The sequence below is a fragment of the Ptiloglossa arizonensis genome, chromosome 10, assembly GCF_051014685.1.
Source record: "Ptiloglossa arizonensis isolate GNS036 chromosome 10, iyPtiAriz1_principal, whole genome shotgun sequence".
Taxonomy (NCBI): Eukaryota; Metazoa; Arthropoda; class Insecta; order Hymenoptera; family Colletidae; genus Ptiloglossa; species Ptiloglossa arizonensis.
The window spans coordinates 11,796,921-11,815,726 of record NC_135057.1 but is presented as its reverse complement, the minus strand read 5'-3'; the positions used below and the strand labels follow the sequence as shown (position 1 = coordinate 11,815,726).

The following is an 18,806-nucleotide window of genomic DNA, read 5'->3' as shown; positions in this document are numbered from 1 at the left end:
TTTGCAAATCGAAGAATAATTGTAATTCACGTAACGTGGGTCGTACAGGTATTACGGTATTGCGAGAACGAGACTCCCCTCTGGGAAGCTACTATTCCAGGTGTAATCTTCGTTTGAGAAAGATATCTTTATATATACATATACCTATATATATCTATATATATTATACATAAAACAACGCCACGTGTGCTGCCATGGATCTTTCCCTCTTCTCTTGTCACCGTCCGGAATGCCACGAAGAGATGCTCCTGTGTTGTGTGTCTCTTTGTTTCTCCACTTTGACATGACCGTCGTACACGTCGTAATATGGTGTCTGCCAGGTAAATTATCCTCGGTGGAGATCATTCTTCGAGAAGAGGCTTTTTTTTCGTCGACGTTCTTATACTCTCTCGCACTCTTTCGTCTCGCTGTAACCACGGGACCCGTTGTTGTAACGCGTCGTACGTCGTACGCTGGTACTTTCGCGGCGGAATCGATCGTCTTTTTCACGTCCGCGAATTCGATTTTGGAAAAACTCGAATCGTGGAAGGAACGCGCGAGAAGAGGCGCCGCGGACGCGTTCAGGGCTCGTTTGGGTGCGTGCTTGCTTAAAAACGAGCCACGAAGCGTACAATTACACGGAGCGGCTCGCCGAGCCGTGTATAAGCGACTCGCGGCGTTCCGCTCGCAAAACCACCATGAACCGATCGTCGTGACGCGACGGGGATCCGCGGATAACGTAAAATCGATTAATCCCGTGTCCTGGGTAAAAGAAATCGGCGATCGTCGTACGTACCTCGTTTCCAGTCTTCTGCGTTGCATCGTGTTGCGATCGGGTCTGTTCGTTTCGCGAGAGGAACGCGCGAGTGGTTTCGATATCGTACACCAGCGATCGCTGATAAAAATGGCCGAGCTCGTGACACAGTTCCGAGGGAAAAGAACAAGATAAATTTTCAACGTCCGACTTCTTCGCGGGTCTCGCAAATTTAATCGCTCTATCGGGCCGGAAAGAATTTTACTCGGTGAAATTTAATTATTCCGGAGTTTCTCGGATAAATTCTTGCGATATTTCCCAGCTTCGAGAGAGAATTTACCCTTCGTCCGCCGCGAGTTCCCGATTTTATCCCGGTTGATACTTTCAATTCGATTAACCGACCGTAACGAATGTCGCCGTAACGGCAGCGCTTACAGACGACGACCATTGTGTAATTCGTAGTGGAACGACGCGCGTTAACGACAACGGTGATAACGTTATCGTTTACGGGTAACGCACCTCGGTAACTTAAACACTCGAACGCGCGAACAGTGCACCGAAGGGAGCAAAGGTTAAACGATGCGAAAAATTAAGAAATGAATAAAAGTACAGTGTGCGTCGAGAATCACGATGCGAGGAAGAAGAGGGCGATTCCTCTCCAAGAAACGAAACGAAAACGTGAAACATAATTTTCGCGTAGGTAGCTCGGTTCCCGAGATAATGGAATCGGAATATTCGCGGAGCACGTACGCGATCGATTGCAACTCGCCGCGTCTGGCCGTTACTCGCCGCGTCGACTTGCAATAGCGTTTACGAGCATCTGCGGCGCCGCCGCCGCCGCGCTGCTCGTCTTCCAACCGGTTCAAATCGATAGATCAGCATCCTCGTCGATAATTACGAAGGAAAACGCGAGACAGAAGCACGCTGTACGATCATTTCGCGGATGCCACGGGGAAATTTCCGATCCACCCTATCGAGCTGCCCGGTACGAAGAAATCTCGTTTCACGTTTACTTTCGCGCGGAGAAACGCGTCCTACGCTCCGATTCCCTTTTCAAGCGCGGTTTTCGATACAGCGTAGGCGTACGCTCGAACGGGAACATTAACGCCTTTCACAAACGACGACTACGTACGACAGCGTCGATTACGACGCGTTAAAAGTCCCATTGTACGTTTGTTTCGCGGGTATAGAACACCGCGAGGGGGTCCCGAGATTTCCTTGGCGTGCCGCGCGCGTAAAACGCGGCCAACGCTTCGTACTTTCATGAACACGGGCCGCGGTGAATTGAATGAACGAGCGTTCGAGTTTCTCAAAGCGATTTCCAATTTCCCCCGACCACCCTACGTCGCGGCGTTCCTTCGTTTCTTTTTTTTTTTTTTCCGTTATTTTCCCCGGGGCTCGTTTTATTCGCGTCCAGCCCCCCTCCACCGGCTGCCACCGTCCCCTCCGCGCGGGTCTCTTTCTCCACCGGTGGGCGTCAAAGGGAAACGGTCCCGATTTTCGGTGGCCCGTGCGTCGCGCCGTACCTTCGCGAACAATCCGGCGTACGAGGGGCTGGGGGTAGGGGGTTGGTCGAGGGGGGCTCGCTTGCACAAAGAAATTCCTTCGACGATTAAAAAGTCACGCGACTCTCTCCCGACACGCTGAAACGGGAAACGCCTCGGTTTCTCTCGCCTCTGTTTCGTCGAAGCCCCCTTCGCCCACCTCGTGCCCCCACACCGGGAGTGTCTCTCACCCCCATCCCCCATTCGAAGATTTTCCTCGTCGAAACCTCGTAGACGTGACTCGCGTTACCCGGCTCGGCGATATTCCGCGCAGATACCGCGAACGATTTTTCATAATCCATTCTCGCAAGGGGGACTATGTAGGAGGGTAAAGGGGGGCACGACGAATACAAGGTATTCGATTAATTTTCAGGCCCCCGTTCTGGCCCCCCCCTTTTCGATGTTACGGTTACATCGCGATCTCTGCATTGTTTACGATTGAAACTGAATCCGTGTACCCTAATTTTCGAGCGCGATCGAATCCGCGAAAGAATGTAAACGTGAAATTCGAAACGTCGCAGAGTCTGGAAGTCGAAGTCGTGGAACAGAATATCGAATAGAATCGGTCGAACGATTAGACGTGACTTTGGCTACGCCACTGGTAAAGTTCAAATAGAATGAAATACGAAAAATAACGTGGACGCGTAACCGAGAGAGATCGTACTCCCGGAACAACGATCGTTGGTAACGTTGAACAATCGAGAGTGAAAGAAATCGTAAACGAATTCTCGAGTTTTTCAGTACGCGTTTCTTACGAGACGATTCGTGTTGAAGTTAGCTCGTTAGCGGGATGTACTTACCAGTCCTTAGGTGTCGCGTGACGTTCGAGCCCTCGTTCTCCCTTTCGCGTTATTAAACGCTACTCGCATAAATAAGGATATCGTAAATCATCGGGCGGAGCTGTAGATAGACGAGAACCGGCGTTTCGAGGTATCGTTTCGAAATAAACTGTTTCGCGGTGGGGACTTGCCGGTGTATTTTAAAAGGTAGATCGGATCGGTGATTTTTAATGGCTCACCGAGAAAAGGAGGAGTACCGCCGCGTATTTCGAACCGTTCCATTTTTATTCCTCCTGGATAATGTTTCGCGAAACGATTCCGTGTATCGTTTACCAGTTGTCACCGGTACGAAAGACTTTGATCTACGTTCGGATACGGGGCCAACGTTTCGCGATTCCGATGATCTCTCCACGGTGTGAAATATTCCAGTCAACTTGAAATACACGGTCCGTGCAGCGATAACGATAAATTTCCGGCAAAGCGGAGTGCAAATACCGGACCGCCGCCCGTTCGAAAGTGTTAAACCGTGAAGATGAACGACGGTCGGTTGTGAATCGTGCCTAAGCACACACAGTGGAGCAACTCCGCGAAAAAGCAGACCGAAACCTATCGGTGGACACGCATTATTCGCACACACTTCTTTCCTTCAGCACGAATTAAACATCCGGGGACGGTATACGCTCGACGGTGAAACTTTTGTACAGGATCGCTTCGATCGAAATTTATCTCTGGAATCACTTAATTTCTTCAATTTTCACTGCAAACGCTGTCCACTGTAATTTAATTACCGGATGCATCGATTACCCTCTCTCTCTGGGTCGAAATATTTCTGTAAATACATTTTTAATGCAGCGTTTCCAGCAACAATCTATACATACATATATATGTATAAATAAATATATATACATATATATGTATTCTCTACCGTTGTCTCGAAATATCGAGTTTTCCACAGGCCCCCCTCCAGCACTCGTTCCTCTGCGCTGCCCGGAATAATAATATTTATAATCGATACATCGCCGCGGAGCGTATCGAAAACGGGAAAAGCTTATTGAAATTGAAATTTCCATACAGTACCGAAAAACGGGCTACAAACGAGCCCTTTGTAACGCGTGAAACAGTCGCGATAACCGATTCGCGATACCGGCCGAAACTTTCATGCATACATTACCCGCGTTTCTTTCGCGCCCGCGCGTCCGATACGCTCTTTTCCGGTGTATCGTTACCGAGTTTACAGTCGTCGTAATCGCGCCGATGTAAATGAAATTTAGCGACACGCTTTTTACAACGGCGGTGCTCGAAAATACATCGCGTTAACATAAAAATTAAAATCGCGCTAAACGAAAAATCGCCCCGGGGGGGGGAAAATTATACGTCGATACTCGCGTAGAGATATATCGTAGTTACAATATCAACCGTTACGAGTCTTTGTAAAACGGCAAAAAAAGAAAAAAAAAGAGAACGCGCGTTAAATTTGAAACCGATCGAAATCGAACGTTTACGCTGTCGAGGACAAGAGGAGATCGTTTGGTGGAAAATAAATCGAATCTCGTCGTTATATTTTTATACTTTTCGCGCGTGTCACCAAAATGGCGGTGGTCTTGTACGAGGAAATTTGTTTCGTGTCTCGAGACGACGTCGAAAAAATAACAGAGGGGGGCTGGGGGTGGTTACGGGGATAAACGACAGGGCTAGCCGTGAACCGGTCGAAACGTATTAAATCCGGGCCAGCCCACGCGAGACGGAAGGCCCTCTGAATCATCGTGAAATCGATGATTAAAGCAGTGCTCAGACCCGCGATACGCGCCGCGCAAACGCGGCCAGATGGAGACGAACGCGATGGGGGGAAAGTCGAAGGAGACCCTGAACCCTTTAATAACGGAGCGGCCCAACATCCGCGGAATGGCGATTTTTCGTGTTAACTCGTACTTTAGTCCTACGAAATTACGTTTAACCCCGGCTCCGTTCGGCGCGCGTGCAAGGAGGACGAGCCCCGACCAAGGGGAGCGACGTCGCCGCGTCGCGTCGCGTCGCGAGCCTCGGGGAAAGAAAATCGTCGGGAGCTAAGCTTGGAAAAAAAATATTGTTACCTCGTCGTCGATCCATGCAATTGTCGGAAAGAAAATCGTCCGGAGCTACGCTTGGAAAATAAATATTGTTACCTCGTCGTCGATTCGTGCAATTGTCGGGAACTGCGCTCGGAAAATAAATATTGTTACCTCGTCGTTGACTCGTACGAAATTTAAGCAACGTACTCGTTAATTTTCAATTCGATATTTCAATTTTAGCGACTGTTCTATACATCGGTAAACATTGTACGGATATTCACGTTTTTGAATTCTCTACACCCTCATACTCTATGTTCCTTTCGACGAGGACTGAAAGTTTCCAAGTGTTCATTGTCTTTCGATTCTTCGAGTGTATCATTCAATAGTACCTTTGGCTATACAAGAAATCTCACGTTCAGAAAATATTACACAAGTACTTATCCCGCGATTGTTAGGAATACAGAAAACGATTCCTGTAGAAGTATTCCCGTAGAGCTCGGCAATTTTGCTTTCAATATTCCGATTTCTGTAGCTACCTTCCAAATTGATAAACCGTGCCTCGCGCTCGTACCTGTACTCGTTCGAATCGTCGTACCTCGTTCCATTGCGCGGCCGTTGAACGTAATCGGTAAACCGTTTGCCCAAAAATTTCGTCTCCGTCTTCTCTTCGTCGAGTCCCCCCAGTTCCTCGCCCGACGTATTCCTCGAAGATCGCCACCCCGAAATAAAGGGTGCGGCGAGCGTTTCCAGCCGGTCGGCGAATCGAGGATCGAGCCCCGTATCGCCGATAACGGCCCGATAGCTTTCGGTCCCGTTTCTTCCTCCGTAACATAGTAATCTACGAGGCGGGCCAATTACGCGGAGTAACCGGAAACTTCTCACGGGCTTTCGATACACGCCACTCGAATCACGACGAATTGACGCGACCGACCCTCGCCAAAGTCAACGGGAATTCCGCCCTTTCGCTCGCTTGTTCGCCCCGCGATCGATTCGCGCCGCGCGCGAATTAATCCCCACGGCTCGTAGGAACGTTTCTCTTCTTTCCGTTCCATTTTTGTTTTTCTTCTATTTCTCTCTCTGTCTCTCTCTCTACCCCCGGCCGTCCCGTACCCACGGTTTCGCTCGTTGTATCTCATCCGGGCACGAGCAGGCGCGCTCGAGCGCTCGAGTTCCGTTAAAACCGTGTACGAATAGGGAGAGAACGAATGAAAAAAAAAAAGAAAAAGAAAAAAAACAACAAAATAAAAATGATTCGAAGGACGCGCACAGACCAGGCCGGGGGATTCGGGCCGCAAAATTTCCACGTGCAAAACCAACGATCGACGAGGCCGCTTAATCCTCCAAAATAGTGGCTGCCACGCGGAGCGATAACAGACCGTGTGTGGGCTTTGCACCTGCACTTCGCTCAGGCCTGGCCAACAATGGGCCGTGTACTCGCTTTAATGGCTCGTCCCCCTACCCAACCCCCCTCTCGTCCTCCGATCGAGATTAAACCGTGCACACCTTGCCGATTCTAAGGCACAGCCCCCGCGTTCGTGTATTATTCAGAAAGGAAACAGGGGGAGGAAGAGGGTTGATGGTGGTGGTAACCAGTTCGCGATGGTGACCGAGACGATGGTAAACGCCGCGTATATATTTTAATGTATCGTGTCGATGGGTGCTTGCGGAGCTTACGCGATCGCCGTCTTCGAAGGGGATGGTTAATCGCTGGTGAACTTCTTTCTTTTTTCTTTTTTTTCTTTCTTACGACTCGTTTTTCATTCACGATCTTACGGTCGACGAGTCTCACGGCTAACGGTGAATCGGGAAACGAACGATCGTGTATGCGTCGACAACGAACGTTAATAATAATAAGAAGAAGAATAATAATCATTCGTGGTCTAAAATTCGCGGAGAACGAAAACGGTTAGATATTCGAAGGGAAGAAGATTGGAAATCCGGTTGCGCGTGGTATTCGCGGTAAATGAAAATTGGTTCCGCGTTCGGAAAGATCGTACGATAAATCGATTTCGTGGAAATTTTCAACCGGTGTTGTTTTTTTCTTTTTTTTTTATACCATACACGTCGCGAGATGGAAACCCGTTTTATTTCTCGAAATTAATATCAACGATTGGCCTCCGCCGGATCGATTCCAAAATACGGTGGAACTATTATCGTAAATACGAGCAACGTATTATTAAACGGGAGCTTCGTTTCGTTTCGATTCGGTTAACAATTTTTTAATCGGTTCGCCCTTACCGTTGCTCGCGCAACCAGCCGTTCGATAAAAATATATAATAATTGTATCGAATTCGCAGGGACACGGTGAACACCGGGGAAATTTTCAAACGGATCACCGATGGCTTTCGATATTATCGTTTTGAACGTATCGCGGAAATTCTCCAACCCCTCCCCCTCCATCCGCGTTCTAAATTCCATACGAATCCGAATTACGCTCGGTATCCGTCCGGTGCGCGTCGTGGATCTCACCCGATTCGTGTCCGCGTGGACACGCGCGAGAACAAATATCGAAATAAACATTAAAATAAATAATATCGAGACGCAAGATCGAGCATTCTAGTTATTCGTTTCGAGCATCAGAAGAGCGAAAAATATGTTACTGTCTCAATCGTTTCTTCGCTCCAAACTCGCATATATCGCGAACGGATCGACGAATCCGAAAAATTCCTGTTGCGTCTGAAAGTAGAAACTCGCCCGATTACAACGGTACGAGTTTATTTCGCTACCTGTCGCGAGTCAGGTTGAAATCGGCCAAGTATCGACGCTCAGCGTTTCGATTGTACTAGTTCCTTAAACCGAGAGCGCATTTCCGCGTGATCGATCGATTCGTTACCGCGCGACTATCCGTGTTTCAGCGACGTCTTCGCCGCGCGAACGATACTTTCGTGACATCAAAGCGGGGCGTGACACCAACCCGAGCGTCCCCGCTCGTCGCGTTTTAATTTATCGATTCACGGTTCCACGTGGAACGATTTTGTCTCCAACGTACGGAAGCTCCTTTCCGCCCGATAAGGTGCTTACCGTTACGCTTTAAATCAAAACGACCGGGAGCGATCTGCGTCGAACAAGCGACGCGCCTCGCCGTAGCGATGCTCCGTCGCCGGATTACAAGCGGGAGAAAACATCTTTTGAAGTAACTGGAGATTTGAAAATAAGTAAAACGAGAAACCGAGGAAATGGTTCGGGGCCTTCCCCTCCTTTCCCCTCTTTCTCGGTAGCGGCGCTTTCTTGCTCCATTGTACTCGTAGTGGGAGAGGGAGGGGTGGCAGGGTGAAGGCTTTAAGAGTTTTCTCCTCGGCGAATCCGGCGACGACGGGGTGCTCTTTAACGAAGAAGAGTCTCCAAGTACCCCCGAGAAGAAGGGAGAACCGTGACGTGGAATTCCTCTCGAAAGTTTACCATTTCGCGATACCGATACTTTGGCGCTTCGGGGCCCCATTAAGTACACTCGAAATAAAAGTGCGACGCTCGTAAGAACGACTCGACTTCGCGTTGCAACCGCGATACTTTTCGTAACATTGGTTATCGAAGCGAAGTGCGACCGCGTGCTAGGGAACCGAGTGGTGGGGGGCGGAGAAACGTTCACGGGACGGTTCGTAGCGGGGGGAGGAGCTTACGACCGTGCTTGTAACCGGGGTACGGGACTTCTGTGCATGATACCACTTCTGTACATACGTGAACACGATACGAGATCCGACGCAACGTTGACGTCACTTGACGCACGTGGTCCGTCCGTAACCACCTCGAACACCGCTATTGCGCTTCTAAAACTACTGCATACAAACCTGTTTCTACTAACTAATTGTAATATTTTCGCTCGCCTAACACGCCCGCGTTACATCGCGAGAACGACATCGGATGTTGTTCGATGCTGACACGCTCTCCTACGGCTATTCGCGGCGGCTCGTCGTTGAATCGCTGGTGAGAAACAATTCGCTCGTTTCGATGGCGGTCGATTCCAGGGCCCACGTTTTCGATCTTTGGGACCGTAGATGCCTACTAACGGGACACGAGGGGGTGAATTTCACGCGTTGAAACGGGAACGAAAAATGTGTGTGCAAGAGTGTGCGTTGCGTGGTGCTTGCGATAGATATATACGGAGTGTCGTGGAGTTTGAAACGTAGTTAGAATTAACGGAAAATAAATATTTAAAAAAAAGAAAAACAAAATTATTCCTTGATGTTCCAGAGTCTGTACTTCGAAGGTATCGTTCTCGAAACGGTTCGAGTAATTATTTGGACGTTCGTAAATAAATTGTTTCGAAATTTCTCGGTACTGCAATTAATACACGGGTTATCGTACAGTTTTTTTTTTTTTTACTTCGCCGAAAGTACTCTCGCGACCAATATCGAAAACGTTTGAACGTTCGACCGCTTCCGATACGAGTGATTCTCGAAGATCGCACGTATCGTCGATTTCGGGTGGCACGTGTTCAGGTGTCGAAAATTCGATTCTTCGAAAACGGTGGCAGGGTAGTTTATTTAACGGTAGAACGCTTGTCCGTCGAGCGGAATCTCACGGGAAACTCGAATACGGGAACGGGGACGTTTCAAGGTCGTTCTTATCTCTCATCGGTGCCGTTTGATCCTCTGTTCGTGATTCCGTCCATGGACGTCGAATCTCCTCGACTCTGTTATCATTGTCCTCTGTGGCGACGTTCTCTTGCTCACGTGACGATTGCAGGTGCAATTATCGTAATTCCTGCTCGGTGGACGTGCGCAGCGAGATTTTCGAGGAGGACCCGTGTCCCGGAACCGGAAAGTACATCGAGGCGCAGTTCTATTGCCTAGGTTGGTGCACACATTTTGTTTTTACAATCGATGGTGAACGATTTTCGTCCACGTTTTTTCCACGACTTTCGACCAACGATGAAAGCCGGTACCACCCGAATACACCAACCAAGATCGGTTCGTTGTAACCAGGTGACGATCGTGTCGTCGCGATACCCGGATACGTGCACCGAAATCGGTTCCTTGTAACCGGGTAATACTTTGAAAGTAAATCTACCATCGTAAACGCGATTTTCGAGCGTAACGCGTACACGAGGTATCGTACAGTCGTGGAAAAAGCTTGGACCTTCGTCTAAATCGGCGAAATTCGGCGAGAGAAAGTTGCGGAACGTCGTCGAAAGAGTCTCGATAAACGCGACTACCCTCGCGTACACGACGGTAAGAGAAAAGGGACAGGATCCATGGTTCGGTGCACTTGGTAAGGGTGTGCGTCACTTGTGTTAACCGGGTCTCGATACCCCCGTGATATCCAGGTGCAACAATCAGCAAAACTGCAGCATCGTTGCGTCCACGTCGCAATTCGGCGATCCTTGTCCCAACACGCATAAGTACCTCGAGGCGCATTATCGTTGCGTGTCCGGTAAGTAAAAACACCTTCACTTTTATACGCACCTTTCCTTTTTGCCAATAAGTTTTCCAGCCGGTATCGTTCGTTTTGCGAACGAGATCTTACGCGGATACCGTGGAACGAATCTCATAGGCGTCGACTTCGCGCGTTACACGGAAAACTTCTCGTTTCGAGTCTCGAGATTCCTCCTCGGTGTTAAATTTCTCTCCGTTCGAAATTACACGGTTTTCGGGCAACGGAACAATCCCGAGGATCTTATTTTTAATCGATACCGTTACGACGGAACGATTCGTGTAGAATTCTCGTTTTTTTTTCTCCTTCTTTTCTTTAAATTTGTTCTTCTTTTTTTCTTTTCTTTCGTTGCCCCCTCGAGCGAAAAGAGATTCGGTTTTTCACCGTGGCAGCGGTGTCGCGACAAACAGAGGGAAACAATCTCGACGTAGACCGCGAGAATCGATTAGAAGAGAAGTTCCCGAAGTCGGCGCTTATGATTCACGTTGGCTACGTAACTGCAAGCCCGTGTCTCGATAAAGATCTCCCAGCGGCTTGCATCGGCTATGCACTCTCGAGACAGACGGAGTATAAAGTGGAGAAGGGAAAAAAAGCCGGGAGGAGGAAGGTGGGAGCGAACGAGTGAGACCGGGCGAAAGAGAGAGAGCGCGGATGGAAGAGTTCGCGAAGACGTGATCTTTGCAATCGAGAAATCGATCGTTGGGATCGGTAACGCGAGATACACGCGGCCCGCGCGTCGAACTTTTCTGACGTGTTTCGTATCGTAATGAAACTCTTCCACAGGCCCCCAACAAGAGCAGAGAGACAGCGGGGGAGATTGCTGTAAGCATCGATCGTTACGCTCGATGATACTGCGAATCGACTGTGGCGAAACGACGCCTCGGCACGTTATTGTGAATTTGCATCGCGCGTCGTTCGCCTTCATAAACAGTCGTCCGGTTAATTTGCCTACGATCGATTCACAGTTTATCGCGTCCCGTTGTCCCGGGTTTAATCATCGTCGGGTCTGTCGGCTGCCGAAGTAACTGTAAATAAAACAGTTTTTCATTTTTGTAATTGCTACCGGCGGGAACGTGACGTTTTCGACGCGCGGACGCAACGCGTATCGCAACGAAATCGTATTCTCGTTAGATTATAGAATTTTTCACGGCCTTGGTCGGGTAGATACTGGTATCTAGATTCTTCGTTTTCGTTGAGACTCGTCAAGACAAAGATTGCTCCGATTACCTAACGAAACATTTTGATTTCGTCCTACGTATCAATCTCTCTCATACGAGCTCAATAGATCGCTTCTACTTTAATAGAATTATTTCTCGCGCCTCGAGTTCGATCGAAATCCACCGAAACGAAACCTCCATCTCGGAAGTCGGCCCAAAGTTAAAGTTTCCGTTAACAGCGCGATAAAAACCGAACCGGGTGTTTTAGTGTCCCGACACAAGCACCACAGCGGTCGTCAAGGTGACTCCACCGACCTTCGAACGTTTTAACACCTATACGTTACGACCCACCGAAAGCGTCGGGCGACACAATCACTTATTGGACCATAAACTGTCAACTCCCTCGTCTCTCTGTTTGCCTTCACGGCTCCCAACACACTCGGTTTCGCGTTGTGATCGATACCCGGCGGAGCTCGATAGATCGGTCTCAGGGAACCGACGTATATCCAAGGGAAGTCTCGAATCGGATGGTAGCCCCAATACCACAGGAGAGAGTCTCTCTCCGCTTCTCTCTCTCTTTCTCTCTCTCTCGCTCTGTCTCTGGTTCACCTACGTGCATATACGCCTCCGTTTCTCTTCCACGGCCGACTATCGTAACGGACATCGGCGACGTCCGGTATTTTACCTTATCGCCAACCCCTTCGGCCAATAAAGATGACCCCTATAGAGATAGTACCGCGAAATACGCGGACCATCCCGTTCAGGGATTAACTGCCGTCGCCATCTTGGGTTAAAGATCGTTTTCTCCTCTTAGGCCAGATATAGTCGCGATATCGGGCCGCGAGGTAGGCTAATCTCGTCGCTCGGCTCGCCTCGTGGCCGCATGGCATTCGTTTTCGGGAATATTTCTTCCGTCGCGGGACCGATGGAGCGTAGCGATTGTACTGCACCGTGCATTGAAACATCGACACCGAAGGAGACGCGTCTATCGTTCGCAAGGCGTTTGCGATACCACCCTCGGGGGGAATCCCAGCTCGTGGAGAAGAGAAACGCTCCGGGGTTACATATCGCGCTTTGTCACCTTTTAACCCTTCGACTACGGACGACTTTTACGCAAAACCTACGCCTTGTGTGGAAAATCCACTCGCGTATCGAACGTACGTACATTCTAAACGCACATTGGCGTTCGTCGCGCTCGAACGACCGAGCACAGAACGTAGTCAAGGGGTTAAAGCGATGATAGACGCGTCACAGGAAGAGACAGGGAGAGACAGGAGAGACAGGAGAGACAGGAAAGACAGGAAAAGACAGGAGAGCCAGGGAGAACCAGGGAGAGACAGGAGAGACAGGAGAGACAGGAAAGACAGGAAAAGACAGGAGAGCCAGGGAGAACCAGGGAGAGACAGGGAGAGACAGGGAAAGACAAGGAGAGCCAGGAAGACACAGGAAGAGCCAGGGCGAACCAGGGAGAGACAGGCAGAGACATAGAGAGCCAGGAAGAGCCAGGAAGAGACAGGGAGAGACAGAGAGAAACAGGGAGAGACATGGAGAGCCGGAGAGAGCCAGGGAGAGATAGGGAGAGACAGGGAGAGACAGGGAGAGACGGAGAGCCAGGGAGAGCCAGAGAGAGCCAGGGAGAGCCAGGGAGAGCCAGGGAGAGACGGGGAGAGACAGGGAGAGACAGGGAGAGCCAGGGAGGGACAGGGAGAGACAGGGAGAGACAGGGAGAGACAGGGAGAGACAGGGAGAGACAGGGAGAGACAGGGAGAGACAGGGAGAGACAGGGAGAGACAGGGAGAGACAGGGAGAGACAGGGAGAGACGGAGAGCCAGGGAGAGCCAGAGAGAGCCAGGGAGAGCCAGGGAGAGCCGGAGAGAGCCAGGGAGAGCCAGGGAGAGACAGGGAGAGACAGGGAAAGCCAGGGAGAGCCAGGGAGAGACAGGGAGAAACAGGGAGAGACAGGGAGAGCCACGGAGAGACAGGGAGAGACAGGGAGAGACAGAGAGAAACAGGGAGGGACATGGAGAGACAGGGAGAGACAGGGAGAGACATGAAGAGCCGGAGAGAGCCAGGGAGAGCCAGGGAGAGACAGGGAAAGCCAGGGAGAGCCAGGGAGAGACAGGGAGAGACAGGGAGAGACAGGGAGAGCGTGAAGAGACAGGGAGAGCGTGAAGAGACAGGGAGTGCCAGGGAGAGACAGGGCGAGACAGGGACATCCAGGAAGAGCCACGGAGAGACAGGGAGAGACGGAGAGCCAGGGAGCGACAGGGAGAGACAGGGAGAGACAGGGAGAGACAGGGAGAGACAGAGAGAGACAAGGAGAGACAGGGAGAGACAGGGAGAGCCAGGGAGAGACAGGGAGAGACAGGGAGAGCCACGGAGAGACAGGGAGAGACAAGGAGAAACAGGGAGAGACAGGGAGAGCCACGGAGAGACAGGGAGAGCCGGAGAGAGCCAGGGAGAGCCAGGGAGAGACAGGGAGAGACAGGGAAAGCCAGGGAGAGCCAGGGAGAGACAGGGAGAAACAGGGAGAGACAGGGAGAGCGTGAAGAGACAGGGAGAGCCAGGGAGAGACAGGGCGAGACAGGGACATCCAGGAAGAGCCACGGAGAGACAGGGAGAGACGGAGAGCCAGGGAGCGACAGGGAGAGACAGGGAGAGACAGGGAGAGACAGGGAGAGCCATGGAGAGCCAGGGAGAGACAGGGAGAGACAGGGAGAGACAGGGAGAGCCAGGGAGAGACAGGGAGAGACAGGGAGAGCCATGGAGAGCCAGGGAGAGACGGGGAGAGACAGGGAGAGACAGGGAGAGACAGGGAGAGCCAGGGAGGGACAGGGAGAGACAGGGAGAGACAGGGAGAGACAGGGAGAGACAGGGAGAGACAGGGAGAGACAGGGAGAGACAGGGAGAGACAGGGAGAGACAGGGAGAGACAGGGAGAGACGGAGAGCCAGGGAGAGCCAGAGAGAGCCAGGGAGAGCCAGGGAGAGCCAGGGAGAGACAGGGAGAGACAGGGAGAGACAGGGAGAGCCAGGGAGAGACAGGGAGAGACAGGGAGAGCCATGGAGAGCTAGGGAGAGACAGGGAGAGACAGGGAGAGACAGGGAGAGACAGGGAGAGATAGGGAGAGAGAGGGAGAGATAGGGAGAGACAGGGAGAGACAGGGAGAGCCAGGGAGAGACAGGGAGAGACAGGGAGAGACAGGGAGAGACGGAGAGCCAGGGAGAGCCAGAGAGAGCCAGGGAGAGACAGGGAGAGACAGGGAGAGACGGAGAGCCAGGGAGAGCCAGAGAGAGCCAGGGAGAGCCAGGGAGAGCCAGGAAGAGACAGGGAAAGCCAGGGAGAGACAGGGAGAGCCAGGGAGAGACGGAGAGCCAGGGAGAGCCAGGGAAAGCCAGGGAGAGACAGGGAGAGCCAGGGAGAGACAGGGAGAGACAGGGAGAGACAGGGAGAGACAGGGAGAGCCAGGGAGAGACAGGGAGAGACAGGGAGAGCCATGGAGAGCCAGGGAGAGACGGGGAGAGACAGGGAGAGACAGGGAGAGACAGGGAGAGCCAGGGAGGGACAGGGAGAGACAGGGAGAGACAGGGAGAGACAGGGAGAGACAGGGAGAGACAGGGAGAGACAGGGAGAGACAGGGAGAGACAGGGAGAGACAGGGAGAGACAGGGAGAGACAGGGAGAGACAGGGAGAGACAGGGAGAGACAGGGAGAGACGGAGAGCCAGGGAGAGCCAGAGAGAGCCAGGGAGAGCCAGGGAGAGCCAGGGAGAGACAGGGAGAGACAGGGAGAGACAGGGAGAGCCAGGGAGAGACAGGGAGAGACAGGGAGAGCCATGGAGAGCTAGGGAGAGACAGGGAGAGACAGGGAGAGACAGGGAGAGACAGGGAGAGATAGGGAGAGAGAGGGAGAGATAGGGAGAGACAGGGAGAGACAGGGAGAGCCAGGGAGAGCCAGGGAGAGACAGGGAGAGACAGGGAGAAACAGGGAGAGAGAGGGAGAGACAGGGAGAGACTGGGAGAGACTGGGAGAGCCAGGGAGAGACAGGGAGTGCCAGGGAGAGACAGGGCGAGACAGGGACATCCAGGAAGAGCCACGGAGAGACAGGGAGAGACGGAGAGCCAGGGAGCGACAGGGAGAGACAGGGAGAGACAGGGAGAGACGGAGAGCCAGGGAGAGCCAGAGAGAGCCAGGGAGAGACAGGGAGAGACAGGGAGAGACGGAGAGCCAGGGAGAGCCAGAGAGAGCCAGGGAGAGCCAGGGAGAGCCAGGAAGAGACAGGGAAAGCCGGGGAGAGACAGGGAGAGCCAGGGAGAGACGGAGAGCCAGGGAGAGCCAGGGAAAGCCAGGGAGAGACAGGGAGAGCCAGGGAGAGACAGGGAGAGACAGGGAGAGTCAGGGAGAGTCACGGAGAGGCAGGGAGAGACGGAGAGCCAGGGAGAGCCAGGGAGAGACGGGGAGAGACAGGGAGAGCCAGGGAGAGACAGGGAGAGACAGGGAGAGCCAGGGAGAGACAGGGAGAGACAGGAAGAGACAGGAAAGACATAGAGAAACATGGAGAGACAGTAGATATTACCTCTTGTTCGTTTAGATAACTATCAATAGGGTTTAAATATTTAGAAATCCTGCGAGTAGAATTAGCAATAAACGCGTCGGCCGTTTTGGACATGACGGATTCGATTTCCTCGAGACCGCTGGCACGCGCAGAAGAATGTCGTCCCACATTTTCGCTGGAATTACGCGCGAGCGAAATCTCCGCGACTTATTACACGCGCAGTAACCCGATACGGTTCATTCGGAGTCGTTACCATTTCTAACCGCGTCGATGCGTCGCGAGCACATCGCCTATATATTTTCCGCCGGATTTAATCTCTATCATCCTCGGTCCCGATTAATTTCCCGCTCGATCCCGGGGACCGCGATGGGAACACGGTCCAATCGTTGAGATTAAAGACGTTCTCACCGCGACGCGGCAATTCCGGGAGAAACAAACGAACGCCCGCTAGTTTCTGGCCGTAAAAGAGAAAACGTTCCGATGGGAATTGGCGAGAGATTCATCCCCCCGGACTCCCGCTAAGGAGGTTTAAAATATCCCCATCGTTTGAGCCGGCTGAGAAGCTCGTCTACCCCTTGGCGAGCCCCTCAAATCACTTTCCTTCTTAATTATACCCGGCGTTCGAATCCGATAAGCTCGTAGACGGGCTCTTAGGATCCACCGGGTCGGGCTGCCAAAGCCTGGCCGTCTCTCCTTTCCGCGTCTACGTCTTCGTTCGCCTCGCTTTCGTACCGCCACCCTCCTCGGCCACCCTACCCCCGCCCGTCTGGTCGTTCACGACGTTAAAACGAGCTCGACGAAACACTTGCAGCTGCAACGACCACGACAACGTCCCGTCCGAGCCCGCCGTGGCTCACGACTTCACAGCCGAGCATTTGGAGCACGGCTAAGCCGACTGTCAGACCTCCCTCCAGGATTACGACACCCCCGGCTCAACAGCAACCCCAGCCGCCGGCACCGTCCACCCCGACGCCGCCAATAACCACCATGTCAAGGTCGGTATATTTTTTTAAACACGTCACAGTCGTCGGGAATTTTTTCCCGCGTCTCGCGTCTTTTTCTAACCGAAACACCGTTGCGTATACCGTACACGGTGGATCCGTTTTCAAGGAAATCCGTTAAATTGAAATTTACTCGGGCTACCTTTTACGTAATATAGAATAATCGTAGAAGTTTCAAATTGCTTTAGAAGTTTATATATTTTACGAATATTCTCGAATACTCGGACGCGTTTAATGTTTCCTCGTGGCACGAAAGTATTTTAACTTTCAACGGTTTATTATCGTTTCGAGGAACCGCGTTTCTTGACTTCCTTCGCGGGGAATCTTTCAGTTTAATCCCTTTCGCGATGGTGTTTACTCGAACGGCACCGTAACGATCGAAATGGACTTTAACGGCGGGTCACGTAAGTCCGTCGTGTTCCATGGGGTATTCTTCGGGGTCCGCTATGAAAACAGAGTCGTGGTAAGGTTACGTTAAATCGAGTTATACCGCGGTTTTCAACGGAGAAATATTTTCATTGCCTCGTCGTTGTCTTCTCGTCGAAGTTCGACGGGCAGGGACACACCTTCCGAAAACGACGATAGCACCACCTAACACCTCACTTCCATTTCGCAGTTCCACGTCGACCAAGTTCCCGGTCGATATGGAGGTCGTTGAAGTGGACCAGGACTCGATACCACCGGTGAACGTTCCGTCTGCGAACGGACCGGCGGTGCCGCCGATCGTTCCTGAAACCACTCAAGCCACATCGACGTCGACCTTTGCCCCTTGGAGAACGAGTCGAAGGACCACTGGTAAGTCGCGGAAGCGTTTAAGCGCTCGTCTCAAACACGACCCGAGTACCGACGACGTTTTGGTCACGGCGAAAAAATACGTCTTTTACGGGTCTTCAATTAACCGAACAATTCGAGATGAAATAAAAAATTGTTCAATATAGTGCATAGGGATAGAATTTTAAATATATATGTATAATGTTAGGATCAGAACGTCCTATATTTTTCATTAAAACAGGAGTGAAAATAATGTGGAGGAAAATATAGTTTTCCCTGAAGATTCAATACTTTTTTTAATAAAGAAAAGATATAGTTTACAGCGATAGAATTTTAAATGCATGTACAAACAAAACTTGGGGTAATCCTGGTTAATCGAGGTTCCATATCTGCAATCGACGTAATAAAATTCCCACAACCAATTCTGCCGGTCCTACCGAAGCAAGATTCATCGAGAGGATGCGCATAACTAGTTAGAACTATCAGCCGTCTATTATAGTCGGCGCGTCGGCTTGAGCGAGAGCTTGTCGGCTGTCAATTACAGTCGACGATCGTACCGAAGGGGTTAATGCTCAAAGGGCAGGTGTCAGAGCTACCAAATTTCAGCTGACCTGCGGTTGAAGGGATCCTGAAAAGATATCAATCGCGATCGTAACCCCTGGCGTAGTTACCGAGTTCGTTCCCCGATTACACTGCCCGACAAATTGAAACATTTTTTTCTGCCATTCGATGACCAACGGTCGATCCTCGTGGAGGCAAACTCACCGAACGAGAATCCGTAAGCCGAGTTACCTAGTCACCCTCTAAAATTATAAAAAACTTCGAATCGGAAGAAATCGTTAACCGAAAC

At 51.3% G+C, this 18,806-nt stretch overlaps 1 protein-coding gene across 5 annotated transcripts in view; it reads left to right on the top strand.

The window, feature by feature from the left end:
- LOC143151870 (latrophilin Cirl) overlaps positions 1-18,806 on the top strand; it is a 449,543-nt gene that overhangs the window by 411,120 nt on the left and 19,617 nt on the right. For 4 of the 5 annotated variants that reach the window (XM_076321335.1, XM_076321337.1, XM_076321334.1 and 1 more), the window contains 3 exons: positions 10,368-10,474; positions 16,996-17,179; positions 17,802-17,980. In XM_076321335.1, the coding sequence (XP_076177450.1) occupies positions 10,368-10,474; positions 16,996-17,179; positions 17,802-17,980 (470 nt within the window). Of the gene's footprint in view, positions 1-9,787; positions 9,895-10,367; positions 10,475-16,995; positions 17,180-17,801; positions 17,981-18,806 lie in introns of all 5 variants that reach the window. The other variant, XM_076321336.1, reaches the window with a different exon arrangement.